Source organism: Pseudophryne corroboree, chromosome 9 (genome assembly GCF_028390025.1).
Source record: "Pseudophryne corroboree isolate aPseCor3 chromosome 9, aPseCor3.hap2, whole genome shotgun sequence".
Lineage (NCBI taxonomy): Eukaryota > Metazoa > Chordata > Amphibia > Anura > Myobatrachidae > Pseudophryne > Pseudophryne corroboree.
The window spans coordinates 360,197,045-360,217,607 of NC_086452.1; the positions used below are offsets into that span (position 1 = coordinate 360,197,045).

General features: G+C 48.3%; 1 protein-coding gene across 10 annotated transcripts in view; it reads right to left on the bottom strand.

Moving 5' to 3' along the window:
• Positions 1–20,563, bottom strand: part of ENTHD1 (ENTH domain containing 1) — a 284,474-nt gene that overhangs the window by 113,634 nt on the left and 150,277 nt on the right. For 5 of the 10 annotated variants that reach the window (XM_063938822.1, XM_063938815.1, XM_063938818.1 and 2 more), the window contains one exon: positions 11,030–11,154. In XM_063938822.1, coding sequence (XP_063794892.1) covers positions 11,030–11,154 — 125 coding nt within the window. The remainder of the gene's footprint in view (positions 1–11,029; positions 11,155–20,563) is intronic. The other 5 variants (XM_063938823.1, XM_063938819.1, XM_063938824.1 and 2 more) reach the window with 3 other exon arrangements.

Consider the following 20,563-nt stretch of genomic DNA (forward strand, 5'->3'; position numbering starts at 1 on the left):
TTTAACCCTGTCGACCTAATGTCTGTCTAACATATGGTGTCTTTCTATTGACTGTCTAACTAGACACTGTCTATCTATCAACCGGATACCGTAGGGTGGAAGTGTGAGTGAGTGCTTATGGATGAGTGTAGCGATAGTAGGGTGGGAGGTGCGAGCGGGTGCCAGTGGAAATTCCTGATGGCAGCAGCATTGGTGTTGGTAGCAGGGCCGGCAACAAAAATCTTTGGGCCCGGTACACTGACATCTCTGCGGCCCCCCCCTTCCCCCCTGGCCCAACCCCCCTTGCCCCCAGCATACTGACACCGATATGCCTGGGCCGCCTGCCGGCATTCTGGCGGCCGGGATCCCGGCGTCGGTATGCTGACCGCCAGGATTCCGGCCGCTGGGATCATATCTACGTCCACCAGTCACCACCACAGCACAGACAGTCTGCTCTCATCTGACATGCAGATGCATCCATATGTGCAGAATGCAGATGCATGCATAATGTGCAGAATGCTAAAGCCCTATACATGATGCATGAAGTGATAAATGCCTTACCAGCAGGCTGCAGCAGCAACACACTGACAGTGACACAGCCGCCGGCTCCGCGGCACTCATTGACCAGGCTCGCCTCCCCAAGTCCCGCTGCAGTACTGTGTTCCGGGCCACTCCTGCTTGGCGCTCCGTCCGGCTCCTCACTCACACAGCAGAGACAGGGAGGCCGCGTGCGGTGAGACACTGGAGGGACGGTCCGAATGAGCTTCCTGCTGTGTGACTGGTGTGCGGTGCAATGTCAGCACACTGCACAGCACACGGCACGGCCGGGGACTGGCTGAACGGATGACAGGTGACCTGGGGGGAGGGGCTGGGGGGAGGGGCTGGGGGCACTGAGGGGTGAGCACAGGACTCGGGAGGGGGTGGGAGGGCGCGCATGCTGAATAATAAAAAAAAACTCAACTACACAGCGGGCGGCCAACAGCTGCCGCGATGCCGGAAGCAATATATAATTATTTACACTTATGATGAAATGCAGCCGCCGCTGCCCGCTGCCTGGACCTTAGGGCCCCTCACAATGACGGTGTCCCCTTTGACCCCCCCTGTCGCCGGGCCTGGTTGTTAGTTGGGTACAGCTCCATACCGTTCCTCTCCTGAATCCCAGGAGAAGAAAAAATAAGATTTTACTTACCGATAAATCTATTTCTCATAGTCCGTAGTGGATGCTGGGGACTCCGTCAGGACCATGGGGAATAGCGGCTCCGCAGGAGACAGGGCACAAAAGCAAGCTTTTAGGATCACATGGTGTGTACTGGCTCCTCCCCCCATGACCCTCCTCCAAGCCTCAGTTAGGTACTGTGCCCGGACGAGCGTACACAATAAGGAAGGATCTTGAATCCCGGGTAAGACTCATACCAGCCACACCAATCACACCGTACAACTTGTGATCTGAACCCAGTTAACAGTATGATAACAAAGAAGTAGCCTCTAAAAAAAGATGGCTCACAACAATAATAACCCGATTTTTGTAACAATAACTATGTACAAGTAATGCAGACAATCCGCACTTGGGATGGGCGCCCAGCATCCACTACGGACTATGAGAAATAGATTTATCGGTAAGTAAAATCTTATTTTCTCTAACGTCCTAGTGGATGCTGGGGACTCCGTCAGGACCATGGGGATTATACCAAAGCTCCCAAACGGGCGGGAGAGTGCGGATGACTCTGCAGCACCGAATGAGAGAACTCCAGGTCCTCCTCAGCCAGGGTATCAAATTTGTAGAATTTTACAAACGTGTTCCCCCCTGACCACGTAGCTGCTCGGCAAAGTTGTAAAGCCGAGACCCCTCGGGCAGCCGCCCAAGATGAGCCCACCTTCCTTGTGGAATGGGCATTTTCAGATTTTGGCTGTGGCAGGCCTGCCACAGAATGTGCAAGCTGAATTGTACTACAAATCCAACGAGCAATAGTCTGCTTAGAAGCAGGAGCACCCAGCTTTTTGGGTGCATACAATATAAACAGCAAGTCAGACTTTCTGACTCCAGCCGTCCTGGAATTATATATATATATATATATATATATATTTTCAGGGCCCTGACAACGTCTAGCAACTTGGAGTCCTCCAAGTCCCTAGTAGCCGCAGGCACCACAATAGGTTGTTTCAGGTGAAACGCTGACACCACCTTAGGAAGAAACTGGGGACGAGTCCGCAGTTCTGCCCTGTCCGAATGGAAAATCAAATATGGGCTTTTGTAAGACAAAGCCGCCAATTCTAACACTCGCCTGGCCGAGGCCAGGGCCAACAGCATGGTCACTTTCCATGTGAGATATTTCAAATCCACAGATTTGAGCGGTTAAAACCAATATGATTTGAGGAATCCCAACACTACGTTGAGATCCCACGGTGCCACTGGAGGCACAAAAGGGGCTGTATATGCAATACTCCCTTGACAAATGTCTGGACTTCAGGAACTGAAGCCAATTCTTTCTGGAAGAAAATCTACAAGGCCGAAACTTGAACCTTAATGGACCCCAATTTGAGGCTCATAGACACTCCTGTTTGCAGGAAGTGCAGAAATCGACCTAGTTGAAATTTCTTCGTGGGGCCTTCCTGGCCTCACCCACGCAACATATTTTCACCACATGTGGTGATAACGTTGTGCGGTCACCTCCTTCCTGGCTTTGACCAGGGTAGGTATGACCTCTTCCGGAATGCCTTTTCCCTTAGGATCCGGCGTTCAACCGCCATGCCGTCAAACGCAGCCGCGGTAAGTCTTGGAACAGACATGGTACTTGCTGAAGCAAGTCCCTTCTTAGCTCCCGAGGCCATTAGTCCTCTGTGAGCATCTCTTGAAATTCCGGGTACCAAGTCCCTCTTGGCCAATCCGGAGCCACGAGTATAGTTCTTACTCCTCTACGTCTTATAATTCTCAATACCTTGGTTATGAGAAGCAGAGGAGGGAACACATACACCGACTGTTACACCCGCGGTGTTACCAGGACATCCACAGCTATCGCCTGAAGGTCTCGTGACCTGGCGCAATACCTGTCCCGTTTTTTGTTCGAGCGGGATGCCATCATGTCCACCTTTGGTCTTTCCCAACGGTTCACAATCATGCGGAAAACTTTCCGATGAAGTTCCCACTCTCCCGGGTGGAGGTCGTGCCTGCTGAGGAAGTCTGCTTCCCAGTCGTCCACTCCCGGAATGAACACTGCTGACAGTGCTATCACATGATTTTCCTCCTAGCGAAAAATCCTTGCAGTTTTGCCACTGCCCTCCTGCTTCTTGTGCCGCCCTTTCTGTTTACGTGGGCGACTGCCGTGATGTTATCCCACTGGATCAATACCGGCTGACCTTGAAGCAGAGGTCTTGCTAAGTTTAGAGCATTATAAATTTGCTCTTAGCTCCAGTATATTTATGTGGAGAGAATTCTCCAGACTTGATCACACTCCCTGGAAATTTTTTCCCTGTGTGACTGCTCTCCAGCCTCTCAGGCTGGCCTCCGTGGTCACCAGCACCCAATCCTGAATGCCGAATCTGCGGCCCTCTAGAAGATGAGCACTCTGTAATCACCACAGGAGAGACACCCTTGTCCTTGGATATAGGGTTATCCGCTGATGCATCTGAAGATGCGATCCGGACCATTTGTCCAGCAGATCCCACTGAAGAGTTCTTGCGTGAAATCTGCCTAATGGAATCGCTTCGTAATAAGCCACCATTTTTACCAGGACTCTTGTGCAATGATGCACTGACACTTTTCCTGGTTTTAGGAGGATCCTGATTAGCTCGGATAACTCCCTGGCTTTCTCCTCTGGGAGAAACACCTTTTTCTGGACTGTGTCCAGAATCATCCCTAGGACCAGCAGACGTGTCGTCGGAACAACTGCGGTTTTGGAATATTTAGAATCCACCCGTGTTGTCGTAGAACTACTTGAGATAGTGCTACTCCGACCTCCAACTGTTCTCTGGACCTTGTTCTTATCAGGAAGTCGTCCATTTTCTTTGAAGACGAATCCTCATTTCGGTCATTACCTTGGTAAAGACCCGGGGTGCCTTGGACAATCCAACGGCATCGTCTGAAACTGATAGCGACAGTTCTGTACCACGAACCTGAGGTACCCTCGGTGAGAAAGGCAAATTTTTGGGACATGGAGGTAAGCATCCCTGATGTCCCGGCACACCATATAGTCCCCTTCTTCCCGGTTCGCTATCACTGCTCTGAGTGACTCCATCTGGATTTGAACTTTTGTAAGTGTTCAAATATTTCAGATTTAGAATAGGTCTCACCTAGCCTTCTGGCTTCAGTACCACCATATAGTGTGGAATAATACCCCTTTCCTTGTTGTAGGAGGGGTACTTTGATTATCACCTGCTGGGAATACAGCTTGTGAATTGTTTTCAATACTGCCTCCCTGTCGGAGGGAGACATTGGTACAGCAGACTACAGGAACCTGCGAGGGGGAAACGTCTCGACATTCCAATCTGTACCCCTTGGATACTACTTGTAGGATCCAGGGGTCCTGTACGGTCCCAGCGTCATGCTGAGAACTTGGTAGAAGCGTTGGAGGGCTTCTGTTCCTGGGAATGGGCTGCCTGCTGCAGTCTTCTTCCCTTTCCTCTATCCCTGGGCAGATATGACTCTTATAGGGACGAAAGGACTGAGGCTGAAAAGACGGTGTCTTTTTCTGCAGAGATGTGACTTAGGGTAAAAAACTGTGGATTTTCCAGCAGTTGCCGACCCCAAATAACTCCTCCCCTTTATACGGCAATACATCTTTGTGCCGTTTGGAATCTGCATCACCTGACCACTGTCGTGTCCATAAACATCTTCTTGCAGATATGGACATCGCATTTACTCTTGATGCCAGAGTGCAAATATCCCTCTGCGCATCTCGCATATATAGAAATGCATCCTTTAAATGCTCTATAGTCAATAAAATAATGTCCCTGTCAAGGGTATCAATATTTTTAGTCAGGGAATCCGACCAAGCCACCTCAGCTCTGCACATCCAGGCTGAGGCGATCGCTGGTCGCAGTATAACACCAGCATGTGTGTGTATACTTTTTAGGATATTTTCCAGCCTCCTATCAGCTGGCTCCTTAAGTACGGCCCTATCTGTAGATGGTACCGCCACTTGTTCTGATAAGCATGTGAGCGCCTTATCCACCCTAAGGGGTGTTTCCCAACGCGCCCTAACTTCTGGCGGGAAAGGGTATACCGCCAATAATTTTCTATCGGGGGAAACCCACGCATCATCACACACTTCATTTAATTTATCTGATTCAGGAAAAACTACAGGTAGTTTTTTCACATCCCACATAATACCCTTTTTTGTGGTACTTGTAGTATCAGAAATATGTAACACCTCCTTCATTGCCCTTAACGTGTGGCCCTAAAGGAAAATACGTTTGTTTCTTCACCGTCGACACTGAAATCAGTGTCCGTGTCTGTGTCTGTGTCGACCGACTGAGGTAAATGGGCGCTTTACAGCCCCTGACAGTGTTTGAGACGCCTGGGCAGGTACTAATTTGTTCGCCGGCCGTCTCATGTCGTCAACCGGCTTGCAGCGTGTTGACATTATCACGTAATTCCATAAATAAGCCATCCATTCCGGTGTCGACTCCCTAGAGAGTGACATCACCATTACAGGCAATTTGCTCCGCCTCCTCACCAACATTTTCCTCATACATGTCGACACACACGTACCGACATACAGCACACACATAGGGAATGCTCTGATAGAGGACAGGACCCACTAGCCCTTTGGGGAGACAGAGGGAGAGTTTGCCAGCACACACCAAAACGCTATAATTATATAGGGACAACCTTTATATAAGTGTTCCTCCCTTATAGCATTTAATATATATATTCATATCGCCAAATCAGTGTCCCCCCTCTCTGTTTTAACCCTGTTTCTGTAGTGCAGTGCAGGGGAGAGCATGGGAGCCTTCCCACCAGCATTTCTGTGAGGGAAAATGGCGCTGTGTGCTGAGGAGAATAGGCCCCGCCCCCTTTTCGGCGGGCTTCTTCTCCGGAGTTTGTGATATCTGGCAGGGGTTAAATACATCCATATAGCCTCAAGGGCTATATGTGATGTATTTTTCGCCATACAGGTATTATACATTGCTGCCCAGGGCGCCCCCCCCCGCGCCCTGCACCCTCCGTGACCGCTGTGTGAAGTGTGCTGACAACAATGGCGCACAGCTGCAGTGCTGTGCGCTACCTGATGAAGACTGAAAGTCTTCTGCCGCCTGGTTCCGGACCTCTTCAATCTTCAGCATCTGCAAGGGGGGTCGGCGGCGCGGCTCCGGGACGAACCCCAGGGCGAGACCTGTGTTCCGACTCCCTCTGGAGCTAATGGTGTCCAGTAGCCTAAGAAGCCAATCCATCCTGCACGCAGGTGAGTTCACTTCTCTCCCCTAAGTCCCTCGATGCAGTGAGCCTGTTGCCAGCAGGACTCACTGAAAATAAAGAACCTAAAAACTTTTTCTAAGCAACTCTTTAAGAGAGCCACCTAGATTGCACCCTGCTCGGACGGGCACAAAAACCTAACTGAGGCTTGGAGGAGGGTCATGGGGGGAGGAGCCAGTACACACCATGTGATCCTAAAAGCTTGCTTTTGTGCCCTGTCTCCTGCGGAGCCGCTATTCCCCATGGTCCTGACGGAGTCCCCAGCATCCACTAGGACGTTAGAGAAATCGTGATTGGCTGTTCTGCCTATTTAAAAAATGGGCAGCACAGCCAAAGCCGTCATTGGTTCACAAACAACGCCAATTTTAAAATTCAAGATGATCGCTGTGAGCCAACTGCGGCTCACTGCGTATCGCAAAGCCTCCCTGGGCTGGCTATATTAACCAGCGCGAGGCAGATGGTAGACAGTCCAATGTCAGATGAGGAGGTGAGAAGAGCTCCTGAACACTCCGGAGTCATGGGGGGAGGGGCGGCGGCCATTGCAAAAGAGCTCACATAGTCTTCGCCCCCAGCTGGAGATCATAGAAGAAGACACCAGAGAAAACCCTGGGGAGGCAGCGGCCATGCAAAAGAGCTGTAAAGGACGCCACACCCAGGTGAAGGCAAAGATAAATAAATTATTTATACTGTCGGTGTTGCATGTTTATTATAATATTTCCTTTACAGGGTGACTATAGGTACCAGCGGGGCCTGCGTGATGGTACTTGTAGTTTTCCAAGTACAGACATGCAGGGCAGGCTTCTTGGAACCTGTAGTCTCCCTGGAAAGGATAATATTTTTTACAGTATCCCAAGCTATCGACCCTGTACCCACAGCCCAGGAGTGCATGGGATAGCCCCAAGCTTTAGCCCAGGCTTTGGGAGCCCTGGAGAGTTGGGACCCCTTTATTGGGGGAGTCCCCACATCCACAGGAATCCCTGCCCTGGGCTGACTAGTTTGGGGGGTGAATGCTTTGGCCGGGGTGACCCCATGAAGTGTGTCCCCTGCTTGTGGCATTACCCCCTGCTGGTGGAGCCTGGTGCTGGTTTAAAAAGTATAGGGGACCCCCTACTCCTTTTGTTTCCTATATTTTTATAACCAGGGCCAGCTCCAAGAGTTTTTTAAGTTTTTTCCCAAAATGTTTTTACAGGCTAACCAATTAGATCCAAACACAGCAAACAGGCTAATGGGGCCTATTTAGACATGATCGCAGCAGAAAAATTGTTCTCTAATGGGCAAAACCATGGGGGTCATTCCGAGTTGATCGCACGTAGCAACTTTTTGCTGCCCGTGTGATCAACTAGACGCCGCCTATGGGGGAGTGTATATCTGCATAGCACGGCTGCGAATGCTTGTGCAGCCCTGCTATGCAAAAAAAGTTTCCAGTAAAACAAGACCAGTGTAAAAATTACTTGCCCTGTGTGATCATTCCAGCGATGCAGGTCCCGGAATTGACGTCAGACATCTGACCTCCAAACGCCTGGACACGCCTGCGTTCGCTGAACCACGCCCCGGAATGCCTTCCTCCTGTCAATCTTCTTGCGGTCGCCGCAGCTACCACTTTTGTCGTTAGCGGCATTGCTGCCATGCGCCTGCGCAATGCAGCCGCCGCGCATGCGCAGAACCGACCTGTTCGCACTGCTGCGACAAACAGCAGCATGCGAACGGGTCGGAATGACACCCCATGTGCAGCGCAGGTGGAGCAAATATAACATGTGCAGAGTGAGTTAGATTTGGGTGGGTTATACTGTTTCTGTGCAGTGTAAATACTGGCGGCTTTATTTTTACACTGCAATTTAGATTTCAGTTTGAACACACCCCAAACAAATCTTACTCTCTCTGCATGGGTTTTGCCCATTAGGCAACAGTTTTGCATCTGCGATCAGGTCTGAAGTAGGCCCATAGACGCTTGTGTAAATGGGAGATCACGAAAATAAAAACACCAGCAGCCACCTGGGAAAGAGGTACGGTATGCCAGACATCTATGTAATTAAGAAGCATTAAAAAAACTGTGGCATTGTATTACCTGTCCTCACTGGGCTCACTTCCAGCAGAGATATAATTATGTAAATGATTATAACCTGTTAGGCAGGTATATATTTACTGGGCTCACACAAAATGGCCTCTTGACAAAGCTTCCCTGCTGTGCAGAGAAACGCGTTGAGGATACAAAGGCTTTGGATATTGGCCATTTGAGTGACCTTTCCATTGTCTATATGTGTGTACTCACTGGCTTATTCAGCTTTTTTACCGGCTATTATTGTGGAGCAAATACCAACATCACCCCCATGTGCACCTGCCAACAACCAAGTGACCCACATCGCTTCCTAACACCTGCGCTTAATGGGGTGCGGCTCCGGGGACGTACAGACCGCATTACAGCTGCCGCATCCAGAGAGACCCACATCGGTCACTTGGGTCTGTTAGCGGCTATGCAGAAACCCATTGCCCCAAACAACACCGCTGATCCCGGTGGGCCACTGGAGGGACACAGTACGTCAGGCTGCTCACTTAAGGATAACAATATCCAACAGCAGTATATCCGGCTCTGCTTCAATGTTTTTACTAAGTGCGGTGAGACTGACTGTCATGAACTGACAGTCTCATCAGTTACAACTTGCCTAGTAATTATACTTGCCTTTATGCAATGTTACACACATTTGAGCCAGTAATATGAGTTTAGTCACCAACTGCCTCTTTGATACAAGTTAATCATTTAATTGGCCGGATGTAACAGAGTGCGAGACGGCCAGAGCTCCGAGACTCTGGCCGTACTCGTACGTTTTTTTAAAGCAGCAAACATTAATAAGGCAAAACCAACCTGGTTTTGACTTGTAAATGTTTGCTGCTTTAAAAAAAAGTACGAGTTTGACCAAGTCTCGGATATCCGGCCGTCTCGCACTCTATTACATCCGGCCCCATATATGTGACAACTTTTTATTAATTTGTTATTAATATCAAAGTTGTGTTTTTTATGTCATTTTAAGTGTACATATTCTTAAAACAGCTCCCGGGAGGTGTATGAACACTGATATTCTTAAACACAATAAATATATTTTTGTTTATGAAATGGTTATATGCATTACTAAGTGCCATTTGGGTAATTGTTTATTCATTTAGATCACCTGTAAAGAAAAATGCCTTTTCTCCCGAAAACACACAGGTTCAGTGAAACTTGAGTGTTTTCGGGAGAAACAGCACTCTTTTAGTTTGAAAACGGGGCTAATTCCGGGCATCTGGTCTTGCAGGTGAAACAAAATCCTAGATATGTTGCGCCTCACGCCGGCTTATCAGGGCTAATAGGATAGCCACTGGTGAGACCTTTACACGTGGTAATTTACTGTGGCTAAAAGGATACCGCCTAATGGGTATATTCAATTAGTGCCGAATTTTCCGACAGTTGGAAAATTGGCACTAATTCGACAGTGTATTTAACAGCTGGCATTTTCGCCTGTTTTTTAATCCATTTTAGCCCATGCCTTTTCGTTTTTTTTTTTTTTTTTGTTGAATTGGCAATTTGGCATGGGCGAAAACTGACCCAAAAACTGTCGAAAACGCCTGCAAATTCGACAAAACACATGGATCGGTGGCAAATTTGCTGATCCACATGGTTTGTAAAAATGGCACGGCACTGAACAGGTTCAGTGTAATTTCGACCTAAAAATGGGCAAAAGTGCAGTTTTTTCGAAAGGTCGACAAACGACACTAATTGAATATCACCCCAAAGTGTCCCATGCTGTATTTAATCCTGTTGTCAAAATAAACCTCATTTCAAGTTTTTCATATTCTACTGTCTCTGAGTGATCTGCAGACCCTATATCCTCACAATAAGGATAAGCAGAGATTTAGGAGAAAAACTGAAATGTTTATTTAATTAACATGATAATGCCAATAAATGTATTAGCTAAACTGAGCTTTTAAGGATCTCTTAAATATGTTCCATTCAACTGCAGCCTATTCTCTAATTATTTCAAAGAACTGTGACATCGCTAATAAGAAGGTCTGTGAATATTTATGAGGATCACATGTTTTTGAGAAACACAACTCATATGAATACTGATGTTAGATTATAATAAGTTATTGTGACATGCAGGGCCGGCTCCACGGTTTTCAGCGCCCCGGGCGGGCAATAGGGGCGTAGCTGAAATTATGTGCGGTGCGCGATGATGTCATCGCGCACCACACAGCAAAGGTCCTCTCCACGAAGGGAAACTAGACGCCACGCGTCTAGTTCCCTTCATGGAGAGGATCTTTGCTGTGCGGTGCGCGATGACGTCATCGCGCACCTCACAGTAAAGGTCCTCTCCACGAAGGGAAACTAGACGCAACGCATCTAGTTCCCTTCACGGCAGGGGGCAGCGGCAGTGGTAGCGGGCAGCGGGGGCCACAGCACTGACAGCAGCAGCAGATCTTGCCATGGTGCGGCGACCTCCGGATGGCGCCGGCGCCCTCCGGAAGGCGACGCCCCGGGCAAAAGTCCTGCTTGCCCGTGGCAAGATCCGCTACTGGTGACATGTAAAACTTAGTCAAGTTCATGGTTCATTGCAGAATATTACGCTGAGTTTTTGTAATAATCTGTATGTGTTGGGTAAGGGTTACCTGTACAGGTTCTTTCATATTCATTTGCACAGGAATATGTTGTGAAGAGGATTTAGTAGCTGCAGCATTCACCTCAACTTTCGGTACTTGTTTTGCCTCTATAAGTGATACAACCGCATTAACTGCTGAAAAAAAAGCACATAAGTGTCTGCTTATTGTCAGTTTAGATAATTGCTTGGCCTACTTTATCTTAACTATGCTTAGGTTTGAAACATAACATTATGGGACAAAGAATTTTTTTTTTTTATTTCATGCATTTTCATTCTGTTTCAATCAAAAATATCTCTGTGGAAAAATATATATTTTTTCTTTTACTGACACATTGAGGGCGTTTTAATTGTTTTCCCCCATGACCACCACTATTCGGGGCACCCGACAGAGCAATTCAATTGTTGCTTCGTACGGGAGCGAGTGCCGCAGGGGAAGACATTACTGCTTCAGCTTCCTGAGGTGAAATGTGCAAAAAGTACGTGTTTAATGTGCTTAAGCGCCCATTTGGGCATACTATCAGGACTTTGGACAGACTTAGCTGCTACATGCGGCATTACGTGTATGATTATTACACTGCTGTCTGACTAGATATAGATATATATATATTAGAGATGTGCAGCGGGCACTTTTCTTGTTTTGTGTTTTGGATCAGGATCCTCGCACGTGTTTTGGATCTGGATTCGTTTTGCCAAAACCACTCTTTCGGGTTTTGTTTTTGTTTTTGGATCTGGATGATTATTTTTAAAAACACAAAAAGAGCTAAAATCACAGAATTTGGGGGTAATTTTGATCTTACGGTATTATTAACCTCAATAACATTCATTTTCACTCATTTCTAGTCTATTCTGAACACCTCACACCTCACAATATTGTTTTTAGGCCAAAAGGTTGCACCAAGGTAGCTGGATGACTTTGCTAAGCAACACAAGTGTGCAGCACAAACACCTGGCCCATCTAGGAGTGGCACTGCAGTGGCAGACAGGATGGCATTTTTAAAAATTAGGCCCCAAACAGCTCATCCTGCAAAGAAGAAAAAGAGGTGCAATGAGGTAGCTGGATGACTTTGCTAAGCGACACAAGTGTGCAGCACAAACACCTAGCCCATCTAGGAGTGCCCCTGTCATTTAAAAAAAAAATTATGTACCACCAAATTAATTGTATGTGCAAAACATGGGATGTGCTGGAATATGCCCAGATGTAATGCATGCACAATAAGGGTGGACTTATATGGCAGTACCCCTGAACTTATGCGGCAGTACCCCTAGACTTACTGTATATGGCTGCATCACTGGACTTATATGGCAGAACCACTGGACTTATATGGTAGTTCCACTGGACTTATACGGCAGTACCACTGCACTTATACGGCAGTACCCCATGACTTATACGGCAGTACCACTGGACTTATACGGCATTTCCACTGGACTTATAATAAGAATTTACTTACCGATAATTCTATTTCTCATAGTCCGTAGTGGATGCTGGGGACTCCGAAAGGACCATGGGGAATAGCGGCTCCGCAGGAGACTGGGCACAAAGTAAAAGCTTTAGGACTAGCTGGTGTGCACTGGCTCCTCCCCCTATGACCCTCCTCCAAGCCTCAGTTAGGATACTGTGCCCGGACGAGCGTACACAATAAGGAAGGATTTTGAATCCCGGGTAAGACTCATACCAGCCACACCAATCACACCGTAGAACTTGTGATCTGAACCCAGTTAACAGCATGATAACAGAAGGAGCCTCTGAAAAGATGGCTCACAACAACAATAACCCGATTTTTGTAACAATAACCATGTACAAGTAATGCAGACAATCCGCACTTGGGATGGGCGCCCAGCATCCACTACGGACTATGAGAAATAGAATTATCGGTAAGTAAATTCTTATTTTCTCTAACGTCCTAGTGGATGCTGGGGACTCCGAAAGGACCATGGGGATTATACCAAAGCTCCCAAACGGGCGGGAGAGTGCGGATGACTCTGCAGCACCGAATGAGAGAACTCCAGGTCCTCCTCAGCCAGGGTATCAAATTTGTAGAATTTAGCAAACATGTTTGCCCCTGACCAAGTAGCTGCTCGGCAAAGTTGTAAAGCCGAGACCCCTCGGGCAGCCGCCCAAGATGAGCCCACTTTCCGTGTGGAATGGGCTTTTACAGATTTTGGCTGTGGCAGGCCTGCCACAGAATGTGCAAGCTGAATTGTACTACAAATCCAACGAGCAATCGTCTGCTTAGAAGCAGGAGCACCCAGCTTGCTGGGTGCATACAGGATAAACAGCGAATCAGATTTTCTGACTCCAGCCGTCCTGGAAACATATATTTTCAGGGCCCTGACTACGTCCAGCAACTTGGAATCCTCCAAGTCCCTAGTAGCCGCAGGCACCACATATGAAAAATTAGGTAAGGGCTTTTATAGGATAAAGCCGCCAATTCTGAGACACGCCTGGCTGAAGCCAGGGCTAACAGCATTACCACTTTCCATGTGAGATATTTTAAGTCCACAGTGGTGAGTGGTTCAAACCAATGTGATTTTAGGAATCCCAAAACTACATTGAGATCCCAAGGTGCCACTGGAGACACAAAAGGAGGCTGTATATGCAGTACTCCCTTGACAAACGTCTGAACTTCAGGAACAGAAGCCAGTTCTTTTTGGAAGAATATTGACAGGGCCGAAATTTTAACCTTAATGGACCCTAATTTGAGGCCCATAGACAGTCCTGTTTGCAGGAAATGCAGGAAACGACCCAGTTGAAATTCATCTGTAGGGGCCTTCCTGGCCTCGCACCACGCAACATATTTACGCCAAATACGGTGATAATGTTGTATGGTTACATCTTTCCTGGCTTTGATCAGGGTAGGGATGACTTCATCCGGAATGCCTTTTTCCTTCAGGATCCGGCGTTCAACCGCCATGCCGTCAAACGCAGCCGCGGTAAGTCTTGGAACAGACATGGTCCCTGCTGGAGCAGGTCCTTTCTTAGAGGTAGAGGCCACGGGTCTTCCGTGAGCATCTCTTGAATTTCCGGGTACCAAGTCCTTCTTGGCCAATCCGGAGCCACGAGTATAGTCTTTACTCCTCTCCTTCTTATGATTCTCAGTACTTTTGGTATGAGAGGAAGAGGAGGGAACACATACACTGACTGGTACACCCACGGTGTTACCAGAGCGTCCACAGCTATTGCCTGAGGGTCCCTTGACCTGGCGCAATATCTGTCCAGTTTTTTGTTGAGGCGGGACGCCATCATGTCCACCTTTGGTTTTTCCCAACGGTTCACAATCATGTGGAAGACTTCTGGGTGAAGTCCCCACTCCCCCGGGTGAAGATCGTGTCTGCTGAGGAAGTCTGCTTCCCAGTTGTCCACTCCCGGAATGAACACTGCTGACAGTGCTATCACATGATTCTCCGCCCAGCGAAGAATCCTTGCCACTTCCATCATTGCCCTCCTGCTTCTTGTGCCGCCCTGTCTGTTTACGTGGGCGACTGCCGTGATGTTGTCCGACTGGATCAACACCGGCTGACCCTGAAGCAGAGGTCTTGCCTGACTTAGGGCATTGTAAATGGCCCTTAGTTCCAGGATATTTATGTGAAGTGACGTTTCCATGCTTGACCACAAGCCCTGGAAATTTCTTCCCTGTGTGACTGCTCCCCAGCCTCTCAGGCTGGCATCCGTGGTCACCAGGACCCAATCCTGAATGCCGAATCTGCGGCCCTCTAGGAGATGAGCACTCTGTAACCACCACAGGAGAGACACCCTTGTCCTTGGAGACAGGGTTATCCGCTGATGCATTTGAAGATGCGATCCGGACCATTTGTCCAGCAGATCCCACTGAAAAGTTCTTGCGTGGAATCTGCCGAATGGAATCGCTTCGTAAGAAGCCACCATCTTTCCCAGGACCCTTGTGCATTGATGTACTGACACTTGGCCTGGTCTTAGGAGGTTCCTGACTAGGTCGGATAACTCCTTGGCTTTCTCCTCCGGGAGAAACACCTTTTTCTGTACTGTGTCCAGAATCATCCCTAGGAACAGCAGACGTGTCGTCGGAATCAGCTGCGATTTTGGAATATTTAGAATCCATCCGTGCTGTCGTAGTACTACTTGAGATAGTGCTACTCCGACCTCTAACTGTTCTCTGGACCTTGCCCTTATCAGGAGATCGTCCAAGTAAGGGATAATTAAGACGCCTTTTCTTCGAAGAAGAATCATCATTTCGGCCATTACCTTGGTAAAGACCCGGGGTGCCGTGGACAATCCAAACGGCAGCGTCTGAAACTGATAGTGACAGTTCTGTACCACAAACCTGAGGTACCCTTGGTGAGAAGGGCAAATTGGGACATGGAGGTAAGCATCCTTGATGTCCAGAGACACCATATAGTCCCCTTCTTCCAGGTTCGCTATCACTGCTCTGAGTGACTCCATCTTGAACTTGAACCTTTTTATGTAAGTGTTCAAGGATTTCAGATTTAAAATGGGTCTCACCGAGCCGTCCGGCTTCGGTACCACAAACAGCGTGGAATAATACCCCTTTCCCTGTTGTAGGAGGGGTACCTTGATTATCACCTGCTGGGAATACAGCTTGTGAATGGCTTCCAATACCGCCTCCCTGTCTGGGGGAGACGTTGGTAAAGCAGACTTCAGGAACCGACGAGGGGGAGACATCTCGAATTCCAATTTGTACCCCTGAGATACTACCTGCAGGATCCAGGGGTCCACTTGCGAGTGTGCCCACTGCGAGCTGAAATTCTTGAGACGGGCCCCCACCGTGCCTGAGTCCGCTTGTAAGGCCCCAGCGTCATGCTGAGGACTTGGCAGAAGCGGGGGAGGGCTTCTGTTCGTGGGAAGAGGCTGTTTGCTGCAGTCTTTTTCCCCTTCCTCTGCCCCGGGGCAGATATGAGTGGCCTTTTGCCCGCTTGCCCTTATGGGGACGAAAGGACTGAGCCTGAAAAGACGGTATCTTTTTCTGCTGCGAGGTGACTTAGGGTAAAAAGGTGGATTTTCCAGCCGTTGCCGTGGCCACCAGGTCCGATAGACTGACCCCAAATAACTCCTCCCCTTTATACGGCAATACTTCTATATGCCGTTTAGAATCCGCATCCCCTGACCACTGTCGCGTCCATAATCCTCTTCTGGCAGAAATGGACATCGCACTTACTCTTGATGCCAGAGTGCAAATATCCCTCTGTGCATCTCGCATAGAAATGCATCCTTTAAATGCTCTATAGTCAATAATATATTGTCCCTGTCCAGGGTATCAATATTTTCAGTCAGGGAATCCGACCAAGCCACCCCAGCACTGCACATCCAGGCTGAGGCGATTGCTGGTCGCAGTATAATACCAGTATGTGTGTATATACTTTTAAGGATATTTTCCAGCTTCCTATCAGCTGGTTCCTTGAGGGCGGCCGTATCAGGGGACGGTAACGCCACTTGTTTTGATAAGCGTGTGAGCTATCTACGCTAGGGGGTGTTTCCCAACGCGCCCTAACCTTTGGCGGGAAAGGGTATAATGGCAATAATTTTTTTAGAAATTAGCAGTTTTTTATCGGGGGAAACCCACGCTTCATCACACACCTCATTTAATTCATCTGATTCAGGAAAAACTACGGGTAGTTTTTTCACACCCCACATAATACCCTTTTTTGTGGTACTTGTAGTATCAGAAATGTTCAAAACCTCCTTCATTGCCGTGATCATGTAACGTGTGGCCCTACTGGAAAATACGTTTGTTTCCTCACCGTCGACACTGGAGTCAGTGTCCGTGTCAGTGTCTGTATCGACCTGAGGTAACGGGCGTTTTATAGCCCCTGACGGTGTTTGAGACGCCTGTACAGGTATTAACTGATTTGCCGGCTGTCTCATGTCGTCAACAGTCTTTTGTAAAGTGCCGACACTATCACGTAATTCTTTCCATAAGACCATCCAGTCAGGTGTCGACTCCCTAGGGGGTGACATCACTAACACAGGCAATTGCTCCGCCTCCACACCATTTTCCTCCTCATACATGTCGACACAGCGTACCGACACACAGCACACACACAGGGAATGCTCTGATAGAGGACAGGACCCCACTAGCCCTTTGGGGAGACAGAGGGAGAGTTTGCCAGCACACACCAGAGCGCTATATATATACAGGGATAACCTTATATAAGTGTTTTTCCCTAATATAGCTGCTGTATATATTAATATGCCAATTTAGTGCCCCCCCTCTCTTGTTTTACCCTGTTTCTGTTGTGCAGGACTGCAGGGGAGAGTCAGGGAGCCTTCCTCCAACGGAGCTGTGAGGAAAAAATGGCGCTTGTGTGCTGAGGAGATAGGCTCCGCCCCTTTTTCGGCGGCCTTTCTCCCGCTTTTTTGTGGAAAACTGGCAGGGGTTAAATACATCCATATAGCCCAGGAGCTATATGTGATGTATTTTTAGCCATTTAAGGTATTTTCATTGCGTCCCAGGGCGCCCCCCCCCCAGCGCCCTGCACCCTCAGTGACCGGAGTGTGAAGTGTGCTGAGAGCAATGGCGCACAGCTGCGGTGCTGTGCGCTACCTTATTGAAGACAGGACGTCTTCTGCCGCCGATTTTCCGGACCTCTTCACTCTTCTGGCTCTGTAAGGGGGCCGGCGGCGCGGCACCGGGACCCATCCATGGCTGGGCCTGTGATCGTCCCTCTGGAGCTAATGTCCAGTAGCCTAAGAAGCCCAATCCACTCTGCACGCAGGTGAGTTCGCTTCTTCTCCCCTTAGTCCCTCGATGCAGTGAGCCTGTTGCCAGCAGGTCTCACTGAAAATAAAAAAACCTATTTAAACTTTTACTCTAAGCAGCTCAGGAGAGCCACCTAGATTGCACCCTTCTCGTTCGGGCACAAAATCTTAACTGAGGCTTGGAGGAGGGTCATAGGGGGAGGAGCCAGTGCACACCAGCTAGTCCTAAAGCTTTTACTTTGTGCCCAGTCTCCTGCGGAGCTGCTATTCCCCATGGTCCTTTCGGAGTCCCCAGCATCCACTAGGACGTTAGAGAAAAGGCAGTACCACTGGACTTATACGGCAGTACCCCATGACTTATACAGCAGTACCCCTGGACTTATACGGCTGCACCACTGGACTTATACGGCTGCACCACTGGACGCATACGGCAGTACCACTGGACGCATACGGCAGTACCACTGGACGCATACGGCAGTTCCAGTGTACTTATACTGCAGTTCCAGTGGACTTGCACGGCAGTATCATTGGACTTATACGGCAGTACCCCTGAACTTATATGGCTGCACCACTGAACTGGACTTATACAGCAGTACCTCTGGACTTATGCAGCAGTACCCCTGATCTTATACGGCTGCACCAGTGGACTGGACTTATACGGCAGTACCCACGGACTTATACGGCAGTACCCCTGGACTGGACTTATACGGTAGTACCCCTGGACTTATATGGCAGTACCACTGGACTTATACAGCAGTACCCATGGACTTATACGGCAGTACCCCTGAACTTATATGGCTGCATAACTGGACTGGATTTATATGGCAGTATCCCTGGACTTATACGGCAGTACCCCTGGACTTATACGGCAGCACCACTGGACTTATGGCAGCACAGGACACCACCACTGGACTTATGGCACCACAGGACACCACCACTGGACTTATGGCAGCACAGGACACCACCACTGGACCGATGCAGCTCAACACAGCACCACTGCACTGGACTTATACCGCAGCAGCACTGGACTTATGGCAGCACAGGACACCACCACTGGACTTATGGCAGCACAGGACACCACCACTGGACTGATGCAGCACAACACAGCACCACTGCACTGGACTTATACTGCAGCAGCAGTGCCAGATAAAGGTCCACATGGGCCTGGAGCTGAAATTTATGAAGGGCCTATTGTGTGCCACCTTCAGGGAGTGTGATTAGCATCATGCGGATGTGATTAGTGATGTTGGAGGTGTGACCATTGTTGTGGGGGTGTGGTCTGCACAAAGGGTATATTAATAGTGTAATGTGAGAGTCTTTGAACAAAGGGAAACACCTATTGTTAACATGACCATAATATGCAGTGCAGCGCTGTCATTGCTATAGCAACCCCAAATGCCCGCAACTGCCTCTCATATTTGAAAAATAGAAAAACAATGACGTGCCAAGCTGCGAAGTAAGAATGGTTAAGAATAAATAACAAATTATAACTAAAGATACTGTAAAAACATATAAACATGAATCCAAACCCCAGAAAGGGAATCAAAAAACACACGCTACCTGTGAAAGAGTATCCGTATATTTAGGCTGACAGCTTTCATGCCTAACTTTTTGACCACACTGACATCTGTGGCTGATGAGTATCTGATGATCTATGGTTATACAGTATATCTGCTGTCATCCTTGTGATCATTGTTGAGCACTGAAGTTTTGTAGTACTCAATGCCTTTTGTCTTTAAAACACAACACAATGTGCTGACACTTTGCTGCATAGATAGATAGAGCAGCAGCACCCTGCAGCACAACACATGAACGGCAGCAGTCAGCAAGACAGACACTTAAAGATCAGACACCTGGCAGGGCCACCTTCATAAAGTTAAGCTCAGGCTCGGCTTCTTTGAGTGCGGTGGTGTGGCAGCACTGGTGTGACGTCACGCAGCACGGAGGAGGCAGGGATCTAGCCTGGAGACACGGCACCCCGACCAAGCAAGCACATGATGTGGTGCCTCTCCCCTCCCTTTAAACAATTTCACAAATAGAAGTACGGCCAACACGTGAGGGTAAGTTAAAGTGAACCTCATGAGTGGACTAATGTTATCTTAACAAGGTGTTACACAGTGAAATTAAATGGCAGCCTTATCAGTCCTGGCATACATTACCCACCCCCACCCCCAAAAAAATACACACACAAAAAAAACCCTGTAATAAACATACCCAAATAACAGCTATAGGGAGATATGTGTCAACCATTGCAAATAAAACTCCAATACATCGCCCCCTATTTGCACGTATGCTAGCAATTTTGATCCCTGTATACACGAATACTTATCCACTGGGACAGCTCTTCCAATATAGAGCTGTTCTGGCGATGCAGTTACTTCTGGGTTTATAACCCAAAAGTGCAAAGGCTCTGCAATCTGATGTTTCTCTGGGATTTTTGCAATAAGCCGCCTATAGACTTCTATAGGCAATGCCATCTATTGATGGTGTTACCTAGCAAATACAAGCCCAGGAAAGTCACGCTTTCTGGAGTTGGTAGATGGGAGGAATAGGGGAGAGAATAAAAGGGAGAAAGGAGGAATACGGGGAAGATTAAGAGGAGACAGGAGGAATAAAGGAGATTGGGGAAATATGGGGTAGAACAAGAGAAGACAGGAAGAATAGGGGAAGAATAATAGGAGGCGGGGGGAATAGGGGAAATAGGAGGAATACGAGGAAACGGGAGAAATAGGGGAGATGGGAGGAATACGGGGAAGAGTAGGTGGTGATGGGAGGAATGGGGGGGAGATGAGAGGAATACAGGGAAGAATAGGAGGAGACAGGAGAAATAGGGGAAGAATAATAGGAGGCGGG